At 34.5% G+C, this 11,820-nt stretch overlaps 2 protein-coding genes across 2 annotated transcripts; one reads left to right on the top strand and one right to left on the bottom strand.

The window, feature by feature from the left end:
• Window positions 1-443: 443 nt before the first annotated feature.
• LOC133191680 (uncharacterized) lies at window positions 444-4,052 on the bottom strand. The gene is made up of 2 exons (XM_061327413.1): window positions 3,900-4,052; window positions 444-1,320 (listed from the first exon to the last, which is right to left on the bottom strand). The coding sequence occupies exon 2, from the start codon at window positions 1,316-1,318 to the stop codon at window positions 623-625; it is 696 nt and encodes a 231-aa protein (XP_061183397.1). The 5' UTR covers window positions 1,319-1,320; window positions 3,900-4,052; the 3' UTR covers window positions 444-622.
• A 31-nt stretch (window positions 4,053-4,083) lies between these two features.
• LOC133191678 (GTPase IMAP family member 4-like) lies at window positions 4,084-11,099 on the top strand. The gene is made up of 3 exons (XM_061327410.1): window positions 4,084-4,130; window positions 4,460-4,508; window positions 10,185-11,099. The coding sequence occupies exons 2-3, from the start codon at window positions 4,466-4,468 to the stop codon at window positions 11,012-11,014; spliced, it is 873 nt and encodes a 290-aa protein (XP_061183394.1). The 5' UTR covers window positions 4,084-4,130; window positions 4,460-4,465; the 3' UTR covers window positions 11,015-11,099.
• The last annotated feature ends 721 nt before the right edge of the window (window positions 11,100-11,820 follow it).

Below are 11,820 nucleotides of genomic sequence, written 5' to 3'. Positions count from 1 at the left end.
ATTTGAGTCTTTGTTTTTGAAGGAGTGGATCGCACCCAACGCTCCAATCACCCACCCGCGTTTCGACCACCTTGCATTATCATGACCTTTTTTTATGATATCCGTGTACGGTCTTGTTAATATCATATTTTTGAGACCTTTATACCCGATGTTGTTTAAAAGAATATTACTAAGTTGAAACATAAATATATCATTCTTACTTTTTTTATATAACCTTTTAGACTTTGAATTATTGATACAAATAATAAGTTTTTTGAAAAGATATGGGAGGGATTTATATCTCAATATGTTCACTTCAATTGCATCTTGCCGTCATGCATGTAGAATGTATTTTTCGTGATACTGGAGAATATTTAAATTTTCTAAAAGTACTTTATAAAAGTGCCTAAATGGCAAATATTTTGATATTGTAGTACTATAGTATTTTAAAGAGGAAAAAATCATAAATTTACAGGCATTTTTATTTTAAATAATATTTTATAAAAAAATTAATTTAATTCAAAGTTCCTGTTTTGAACATGACACGAGATATCAAGACAGATTTTTTGTTGTTGCGATTTTGGAGTTACCAACTGGATCCGTATTTGTTTTTTTATATACATGTATTAGTTTTTGGTTGAATTTATCCGTCCATGTTGTAAATGAGTTTTGCACACCAAGAACAACACCTTCTGCAACACGAACATAAACGTGAACAAAATCCGTTCTCTCTCAGTGTGTCTTCATTTCTTCTAAGTACAGATTCCAAGTAAACAAAAAACCGCGTTTTCTGGTCATTAGCTTCTGCACTGTCCTTTTCAAGTATGTTACTTATTACAACAGGCTTGTCACCCATTTTTTCCAAGAAATCTTTTAATTCACTATTAGCATTTGAGAATTCTTCAACTGTTGAATCTCCCAAATAGTCTCCAAACGTTAAAACAACAAGAGCATACCGAAATATTTCGCCTCCAAACAAGGTCTTTACTTGCTCTAACACAGACGTTCGAGGTTGTGTGACTGATTTTATTGAAAAGACAATAACAACAGCATGAAATCCAGTTTTGAAAAGGTCCTTGAATTTACTATTTGACGTTAGTGTACTTAATGACGGCGTGTCTATGAAGGTTATTACGTCATCTTTTCGTTTACAATCATATTCTTGTACTTCTTTGGTTATTGTCTTGTCAACTCCCCAAGTATTTCCCACAGCACACTTGTCCTCTCCCAACATACTGTTAATGAAGGAGCTTTTCCCATGTCCTATGCCTCCGACCACAAGAACTCGTGAGACCTTGACTTCCGGTTGTGTCTTGTGCTTTAATTCCGCCATCTCCATTTCTAGAAAATTAAAAGCATACTAGTAAGCTATGAAGGGTTGATCAGAATTTTTTCAGTGATTCGGGCACTGGAGCTTTTAAGCACCTCTGTTGTTTGTTAAATGGTCTAGATACATTTATTTCTTCCTGAAATTGGTCTAGTATGATCATGAATTAAACTAGATGTAAGTCAGCTACATACACCTTAAAAAAAGGGGTATATTGCTTTGCACCTGTCGGTCACCAAGTCTCTTGAGAACCCTAGCTTTGCTTGACAGACATCAAAATTGGTACATTGGTTCATTCTAAGAAGTAAATGATTCCTATTGATTTCGAGTTCACAAGGCCAAAGGTTAACGTAAAACTACTTAAGAGGAAGAAAGATATTGTTTGCTTAGTCTGTTGAAAACCCTTTGCTTGACTGACATTAAACTGGTCCATCAATTCTCTGTAGGAAGTGCATAATGCTTATTGATTTTTAGGTCATAAGGTCAAAGGTCAAAGGATACATATGAAACTGAACTTAAGGAGGTTGGATCCTGCCATCAAAAGTAATGAGATTTTTTTATCAAGTATATTTTTAGAATTAATACACATAGCTCAACTAAAAATCAAAACAAAAAATGGGGGTCAATGCGCTTCTTTTGGCGCTACAGAGCATTTAGTTTGACCTTTTTGCACTGTAAAAACGTATTAGACATAAATCAATTTTAAAAGTTTTTCGTCCAATATTTTTTATTAAAATAAATAATGGGAACAGACACAGTCTTATTTCTTCTTAAATAGACACACTAAAATTTGTGACAATGAAAAAAATTTCAAATTACTCCGCATGTTCAATTATTTGACCTTTTTGCACTCAAAAAATTCATTTTTCTGGCATTAAAAATTTAACAAGCACTTAATGCTTTTGGTATGGAATTTAATCATGGAATTTTAACTGAATATAGTTGAATTGGCATTGTAGAATCCAAATTTATTGTAAGAATTAAAACATTATTCAGACTTTTTGAAATATAGGTTAAGATAAAAATCTGCTCAAAAGCTCAGGAGCGAACCTCGTTAAGAAGATATTGGCCGCTTTGACAGATACCAGACTTGGTACTTTGATTCCGCCTAAGGAGTCAATGACCCTTGTTGATTTTTAGGCTACAAGATCAAAGGTAAAGGTCAAACTGGACGTGGGAAGATATTGACCGCTTTGGTTGGGAGACATCAAACTTGATACACTTGTACCCTTGAAGTAGTAAAATACGCCTAATGATATCGAGATCTGATAGAGATCAAAATTCAAGTAATTTTTTCCCCTGACTATTGGGCCAACCATTTTTTCACTATTATTACAGACATTCTAAACTAAGTTGACCCTTTATGACATTGCCACATGGGGGCTTATATATGTATGTTTCTGAAACATTTCATTTTCCTGGCCAAAAAAAAAATGCTATGGCCAATATACTCAGAGTGTACATTTCCAACGAAAACTGGATTGTGATTAGCACTGCTGTCCACTCGAACGCTAACCTTGACCTATAGACCACCAAAATCCTCAATCTCTCTTTCTTTTTCGACTCTACATCCAATTGGCCCTAGATATGCCCGATTTTAAAAGCCAGATGAGGCTATTGTCATATCATAAGTCAAGGCACAAAATGGTGTAGAACATTTCGATTTTGATGTGGTTTGAAGTTTTCAGTTTTCTTCGCAGAAAGAAAGAGTTAGAAAAAGAAATTTACCCGCAATTATGGAGGAGTTACTCAGTTATAGGTATGTGGGAAAGGGCATTTTAACATGTTTGCGCAAAGTAATGATTCAGAGAAATTACTGTAGAGTAATACATGTATCAGAGATGACCCTGACATATGATAAAAACTAATCGCCTTATATGAGAGTACGAACATTAATGTTATAAAGCTATTGAAGATATTAAATCGGCCGAAAAGAAGAAACCATATTTTGAAAACCTGTCATATAAAAATTGTTGTGTGCGTATACATTGACAGGGACGCTCAGGACTTGATGCACTTTATTATTAATACCAATTAAATATGTTTCATTATATGAAAATTGTCAAGTAATTTTGCATTAGTATATTAAATATCTGAAGCCTAAAGTCCAATCATCATTCAAAAAGTGTTTTGAATGCCCCCGAGCACATCATTTAAAAAAAAATTTACAAATGTGTCCTTTACTCTGTTCAAATGACCTTGCCAAGGGCCATTACAATTCCTCAAACATAAGCTGACAGGATTTTACACCTCAACAAATTGTGAGTATTACGTCCAAAATAACCCAGAATTATGATAGTATATAAAACAAGAAAACAATATTTTTGAATCAATAGTCTGCAATGTATATATAGATGAAATATGAAAATAACTCAATGGTACCTTATTCTCCATCTTCATTAACAAGATATAATATATTGGAGCCAACGGGATGAAATGGCAACAAATAGCATTGATGTCGCCATCAAATTCAGTATAACGTTGGAACATCTTTTAAGGACAACGCCTACAATCGCTTTAATACGCACTGTTTTTAACTTCTGTGAAGTCGAGACGCTTATTTGTGCAAAATGGAAAAATGTCAACTACATACCGATAGAGTTTTGTTCAGCGATAAAAATCCATCTTTGGGAGGAATTGTAACATTTCTACAACCAGTATGACCTCAATAGTTTTACTGTTTTCACTATGGTAAAGAACTCCTCACATATGGCTTGTCTGCAGTCAATTATGAGTCAGCCGCGGAGGAATCTGTCTGTAATCTTTACAGTGCTACTAAGTGGCGACCTCCAAAAGGTTCAGACACAGAAAGCACTGTTCTTGTGTAAGTACACTCTATTTGAATTAAAGAAAGTAAAAGGCTTTTTAATAGAAAAATAATCAAACTTATTAATATTATGTGCATCAGTTCTTTTGGTGCATGCCTGGAAGGGACATGTGTCATGTGAAGCAGAAAACTCGTTTTATCACACTACGCGCACTTTATGTTCATGCACCAAACAAACATTATATATTTTCGTCACAGTTCGATGCTTTGTTCTAATTTGCTTATATTTACTGTTTGAGCAATAGTATCAATTTCGTTTCTGCTCTTTCAGTTTGAAAGAAAGCAAAGATTTCAAAATCTATGTTTCTTAACTTCAATTTTCTTAGATTAAGATGGCCACCTCTAAAGAAAAGGATGAATCTTTCAGAGCATCAGGTTGGTGTTCCTTAAAACAGTAGATAAATACATTCTACAAATTTATATTAATATTATTGATACCCAGTTCGTCATACTTTATTAGTCCCCTACCGGTGAAACCGGAGGGGACTATAGGTTTCCTCTGTGTCTGTCCGTCCGTCTGTCTGTCTGTCTAGCTGTCCGTCTAGCTGTCCCTCTGTCTGTCTGTCAGTCTGTCCCACTTGGTTTTCCGCACTTTTTTTCTAAACGCTTGCAGATATTGAGCTGATTTTTGGTATGTGAGTGTATCTTGATAGTTACAGATCAAGTTTGCATTTCGTTCCACTTTTTTGATGGAATTAGGACCTTTCCAATTTTTCAGGGTTTTCCGCAATTTTTTTCTAAACTTTTGCAGATATTGAGCTGATATTTGGTATGTGACTCTGCCTTGATGAGTTATAGATCAAGTTTGCATTTCATTCCACTTCATTGATTTTTGACGGAATTATGGCATTTTCAATTTTTAACGGGAACCAGATTACACTTGCCGTTAGGGGACTAGTATTGCTAATGCAATACTCTCAGAATGCTTGTTGTCATAACTTCTATATATTTAGAGTAAGCTAAAAAAGTGGCCTGATCCTGTAAATTTGCAATAAGGTTCGGAATTTTGATATCTTTCCAAGGTCTTTTGGGGAATTGCAATGGGCGTGGTTCTTTTGGAATTTTCACATCAACCTTTATATATTTTAGTATTTTCTTATCAAATAAGGTTTTGCATGCTGCAAATGACCTAGATTTCTTGATGGCTGATCAGGTTAAAAATTTTTAGCAGATGAGTACAGTCCACTAATACGTTTCCAACAGGCGACAATCTTAACGTTTTCTCAAACAGCTTGCCCTCTAATTTTTTGTTGGAGGATGGGGCACCCCTCAAATGAAGCTTTTCAAATTCTCTCTCCTAAAACTTTATAAAACCTCGAGTTGGCATGTCAGATTCGTTATTCGGCAAAATGCACATGATCTGAAATTGAAAGTAAAAGTGGGAAATTAAAAGGTTGATTTTTGAGCTGATTTTTGGTATGTGGCTTTGCCTTGATTAGTTATAGATCAAGTTTGCATTTCGTTCCGCTTCATTAATTTTTGACGGAATTATGGCATTTTCAATTCTTAACGGGAACCAGATTACACTTGCCGTTAGGGGACTAGTATTCCTAATGCAATACTCTCAGAATGCTTGTTTTCTGTACTGATTGCAAGTTCAGGAACTATTTTGTTTTAGTACTCTACTAATTGCAAGTTCAGGAATTTTCAAATACGTTCTTCCCTACTGATTCTGAAAATAGAGGTATGTACCCAGATTTATATCGAAGAAGCTATGCATAATTCCTGTATTGAACAAACGTACATGGATGTTGACAATAAGGATGCATACTTTTAATCGTGATTTTGATTCGGATGTGACCTGTGATTTTGATTCGGATGTGACCTGTGATTTTGATTCGGATGTGACCTGTATTTTCCTGATTAGTTATCGAGGAGTTGTTTTTGGACTAGTATGTCCAACTAAAATTCGAATTATTACCTATAGTACGCAGGTGGTATTTGGGATTCATACTATCAATAATAACTTGGATGCTGACTATGGCCTATGTTTTATGATGAGTAAATAAATTGAAGATCTACAGTTCTTTTGTGAACAGATGCATAGATAATTCCTGTTAGAATACGTGCTGGCAAACATGCTTCTGTATTTATGCTGAATGAGGAAGTTAAAGCTGTTCAGTTTTTACATATAAGAGACTAAGCGTTTCTGTGAAGCATTGTCTATCTCTCAGAGGAACAAATATTCTGTGCTTAAACTACATAAAACTTGTGTAGAATATAAATGCAAAGAAGATAATAGAGATGATTAAAATAAGTAAGAAAAAATTGAAGCACAGAAATGTACAATGCATCTTTTTCACCATAGACCTTACATATGGCCTTTATGTATTCACTGGCCATTAGTAACGATACGAAAGGTGATGCATGTCTTAAAAAAATCCAAACATTTCTGACATAGGAATACAGACCTACCATATTAAGCAACAGGAAAGGCGAGTTACATCATGGATTACTATTCTTCTTCATAGTGCTATCCTATGTTAAGGATATTATACAGAAAGGCCACTCTCACTGGATATAATCAACAAAAACAAAACAGTTGAATTTCATTGGAAATAAAAAACAAATCAATTAAATATGTGATTCTGAGTTCGAAACCAGTATTGACTTTGAATTACAAAAATTTTCCCTAAGAGGAACTTTCCCCTATTTTTATTATTTTTTATCAATCTTCATCAACATTTACTAAAGCATCACTTCTGAAAGAAGAACCAAGAGAGATAATATCATTTTTGAAAAATACAAAATGTATATTTAACAGCACACTATTGTGCATAAAATATGTCATTTGGAAGATTTAATTTTGTGCTGACTTTCTTACAATGTACAATGTTATTCTTACACTTTTTTTTTCAGGGAGACTGTCTTGCTCCTAGGTATTCATATTGTCAGTGCAAAAAGTTGAAGTCCAAATTTAATGCTTGCATCAAATATATTTCATGCAATGCTCCTTGCATAAAATGTCGTATTTGTTATATGTGTAAATGATGTAAAGTGATAAAATGTTTGAGAAAATAAGCTTAGAAATGACTTTTACACCTTTTATGTGATATATAGAGGATATTCAATGTTTTGTAGTCGGATATGGCATTTATTTCACGAGTGGGACAGGATTTTTTGATTCTCAAATATCAAAAAATCCTGTGCCCGAGTGAAATAAATGCCATATCAAACTACAAAACATTGAATTTTCTGTTTATTACATTTTCTTTGATTTTCTCTTGGCCTCTGTCTTTTCTTAACACAGTGTCATAGTCTGTGACATCATAGTTGAGCAGTTGAGACGCCATAGCTTAGCAGTTGTGTGATTGAAAACAGTATATAATATGGATTTAGCGACATATTTGGGAAGAAATTGGCAGTTTTAGTCTCTATCAAGATGGTTTATTTTCTCTATCTTATGATAGGCCAAAAATTATTTTTTACTTACATTGATATTCTTTCACATTGTGAGAGAATATCACTTTAGTATCCTTTCACACTGTGAGAGAATATCACTTTTATTCAATAAATAAATCACAGTATTTCACTGTTAAAAATGTAATAAAAGAAAGTACATTTTATTTTTAGTAATAATAAATCGTTTTGCATTTTTGCCATAAATCATAGAAAATAGTAGTTCTTACACCTTTTTTTAAATACAGGATTGTTCAATTTAAAAAAAAAAAAAAAAAAAAAAAAAGATCTTTGAGTTTTATGTTACAATGAACCTTCTGCTCTAAAGTTTAGTGTTCTAAAAATCAAGAACTAGTCTCACCTCGCTATATTCATAAAACCTAGGTTTCAACAATTAACACTGAAAACGGGATATTCTTTCATAAGAATCAGACCACAAATGACTGGATTACAATAAACAAGAGGCCCATGGGCCACATCGCTTACCTGAGCTCATAGGCTAGGAAGAAGTAGAAATCAGTTCAGTATTGAACAGGGGAGGAGGGAGAAACTTTAATTTACACTACCTCAGGATGCTTCTATATCAATATTACTAATCATGGCTTTGCTGTTCTTAAACAGAAGAATTTTAAAGATTTTTTTCCTATGTATTCCATCGTCACGGTAGCTCATTCTGTAGAGCTCTTCAGAGGGAAGGTCGTGGGTTCGAGCCCCGGCCGTGACTGACCTAAGTCGACAAAAAAATGGTAGCAACTGTTCCTTCATCAAGCGCTCGACACTTTGAAGTGAAAGTTGCTGGTCCTTCGGATGAGACCTTAATAACCGAGGCCCCGTGTCACAGCAGGCGTAGGTCCTCACTGCTCAATGACCCTGTCAGAGTGCCGAGTAAAGGTCTAAATTTGAAGCCCTTCACCGGTATATGGTGAAGTCTCTATGAGTGAAAAATTCTCGAACAGGACGTAAAACAACATACAATCAATCAATCATATGTTTTCCTATGTAAAACTCTGATCTCTCATTATAGCCCCATCATACACACCCTTAATTTGAACAAATTAGAATCTACACCACCTGAGGATGCTTCTATAATAATATGACTAATGATGGCTTTGCTGTTCTTGAGCAGAAGATTTTTTCAAGATGATTCCTATATTTTTTTCTCATGCAAAACTTAATTGAACCTCTGTTGTGCCCCCCATGATTTGAACAAACTTGATTCTACAATACCTAAGGTTGCTTCTGTATGACTAATATGACTAATAATGGCTTAGTTGTTATTGAGAAGAAGATTTTAAAGATATTTCCTATTTACAAACATTTCACAGTAGAAAAGGATTTACCAAGAGAAATAATTAACAAAGATTGCATTGAAGTCGATGAGGACAAGTGATTTTTTTTAATGATAATTCAAATAATAATATAATAATATCAATAAATACTGTGGTGGAAAGATGCATTAAAACAATAGAAATAGAATGACAATTGAAAACGATTTTTTTTTTATACCAGATAAGTTTTTTAAAATTGATTTTTTATTGATTAGAAACAGAGGGAGATAACCCTTACTAAAATTCAAGGTCATAAATTAGGACACATTCCATCCTTACATGCTGATAATAATAAATGGGAATTATGTCTAAATATATACATGTACTGAGTATTAAACACCTTCACATCTGTTATGTATTCAATTTCATTGAATCTGTTGCTATTAGGGATGGAATACCTTAACTTCTTTACTGCTGATTAACATTTAATTTCTTCTGCTAGCTTTTAGCCTGACTTTCCCAAAGCTTTGCCTTATATACCCTTTAGTTTGGCTAGTCCACTGAAAGGGTTGTCAGGTCATTGCATTATATGAGGTCTTCAATGCGCTTTACTCAAATGCCCCTTAACCATTACACATATATAAAACTATGTAAAACTTTAACCCCCTGTTGTGGCCCTGCCCTACCCCCAAGGATCATGATTGGAACAAACTTGAATCTACACTACCTGAGGTTACTTCTCTTTTAATATGACTAAACATGGCTTTGCTGTTCTAGAGAAGAGGATTTTCAAAGACATTTCCTATATATTCCTATGTAAAACTTCGACCCCCTCTTGCGGCCATGTCCTATCCCCGGGGGCCAGGATATGAACAAACTTGAATCTACAGTATGTAATGAAGCTTTCACATAAGTTTCACCATTTCTTGACCACTGGTTCTTGAGAAGAAAATTTTTAAATGATGCCACCAAATTTTCAGGAATTCTTAATTATCTCCCCTTGAAAGAGAGCGTGGCACTTCCCATGAACAAACTCTAATCCCCTTCACCCAAGGATGCTTTGTGGCAAGTTTGGTTAAAATTGGCCCAGTGGTTCTTGAGAGGTCGAAAATGTGGAAAGTTTACGGACTACTACAGACGACAGACGCCGTACACTCTTTGTTCAGAAAAGCTCACTTGAGCCTTTGGCTCAGGTGAGCTAAAAAGTATCAGCAATTGCAAGTGAACCAATTTCTTTACCAATACGAATAAAAACTCATAGTATAAGATGATGTTGACTTGATTTTAGTTGTTTTGATTTACTCAGATTTGTCAGGGAAAATATTAAAGTAAGGAAGTAATCAGGAAAGTATTTTTTTTAAAAATAATTCCGTCTGTATTCTAGAGAGGTCTGCAGCACAAGTGGCAGTATTTTCTCAAGATAGAGGAAAGAACAGTAAGCCTGGACCGGAAGAAAGACGAGTCATTCTTATTGGAAAAATAGGAGCAGGTAAAAGTCATACCGGAAACGGATTATTAGGAAAACAGCATTTTGTCAGTAAAAGATGTTGGTCATCTGTCACAAGGAGGTGTGAATATGGTGTAGGGATCAGAAATGGCTTTCTGTATCGAATATATGATACACCAGGAATGAGTTCACCCAAAGATGCGGGAATAGATGTAGAATCAGATATCAGACGATGTTTGTTTTGCACGTCTCCAGGATTCCACGCCATTGTTTTGGTTTTGTCCGCAGCGGAGCGGATAACAGCGGAAGATATGAAAATGCTGGAACTTCTGGATAAATTATTAGAAGAAAGTGCATTTAAGTATATGATCCTTGTTATTTCAAAGCTAGAAAATGACGAAAGTCAGCTAACGGAAATGATGTCAGAAGCCAAAGAAGTTGTTGAATTGAACGTAAAATGCAGTGGTAGACATGTCATATTTGGAGACAGCAAAAAGAAAATACCTTCTGAATGTGTTCAAAAGTTTGACGATATGCTTACAAATCTAATCAAGGAAAATTCTAGACGGGGAAAAGAACATTACACACATAAGTACTATGACAAAGCAACCAAAATTCTTGAAAAAGATAAAAAAGATTACATGAAAGAAAATCCAGAAATACCAGAAGGTGAAGCAATGGAAATAGTGAGAAATAGGGCGGCTGAGGGCTTGTCTCCGCGGGATGGGGAATTAAAAGCTATAGATGACTGTTGTATTATTTCATAAATTGTGTGATTTATAAAATTGTTTCTTTCTTTAAGAGCTTATTGAATTTAAGCGTGGATAATGTAAGCACAGGCACTTGGGGTATGGACCCCCCCCCCCCTTTCCATTTTTTTCCTTTTTAAATCTGGGGTCGAGTCACCTTTTTCCTATTTTTGTATGCTAATACGCACTGTATGTTATCAATAATGTAACTCTTTTGTCTCTATGAGCTGTTTATAAATATATCGTTTTCGACTGATACATAAAAAGAGAGAAGGCTTGCAACTCTTTTCTCATCGTCTGCCTCACCTCGCTTAAACTTCGCCGGATTATTTATCGAAAGAATAAAAAAACATGGAATATGTATACATCAATAAATTCGTTATACATTCTTCTTCCTTTTCATATTTCCATTTAATTTTTATGTGGCCCCGATTTGTAAATATTTCGATTAAATCACCCGCATTTAGGGTAAATTTTGTTGATGTGCACCAGCTGGGACGGAAGTGCAATAACGGTAACTCTAACTTTTTAAATGTTCTGCATTAAAAAAAAATTCCAGGCTTTTTAATAACAATATTGTGAAATTTGGTTGTCTAGGTCGTCTGTTAAAAATCAATCTTCATTCATTAGAATTTGCTAGTTAAAGTTATCTTGTTATTCACAGAACTTACCGTTACATGTTATATGAAGAGAAAATTCGGGATTTATTCCTTCTCGCATTTAATGTTCCGAATGACATTACACGTAATGATGATACCCGAAAATACCGGGCACTTCCGTCCCAGCTGGTGCACATCAACAAAATTTACCCTAGATGAGGGTGA

Source organism: Saccostrea echinata, unplaced genomic scaffold, assembly GCF_033153115.1.
Source record: "Saccostrea echinata isolate AGI-Se365-2 ecotype Australia unplaced genomic scaffold, CSIRO_AGI_Sech_v1 ptg000024l, whole genome shotgun sequence".
In the NCBI taxonomy this organism is placed as follows: domain Eukaryota; kingdom Metazoa; phylum Mollusca; class Bivalvia; order Ostreida; family Ostreidae; genus Saccostrea; species Saccostrea echinata.
Note: the sequence above shows the minus strand (reverse complement) of the source record. Positions and strands in the feature narration are given on the sequence as shown.

Excerpts from the sequence above, each read along its gene's own strand:
- LOC133191680 (XM_061327413.1), bottom strand. The coding sequence starts at position 1,318 with ATGGAGATGGCGGAATTAAAGCACAAGACACAACCGGAAGTCAAGGTC.
- LOC133191678 (XM_061327410.1), top strand. The coding sequence starts at position 4,466 with ATGGCCACCTCTAAAGAAAAGGATGAATCTTTCAGAGCATCAG. Across the intron at positions 4,509-10,184 it reads TGAATCTTTCAGAGCATCAG|AGAGGTCTGCAGCACAAGTG; the intron begins GTTGGTGTTCCT and ends TCTGTATTCTAG.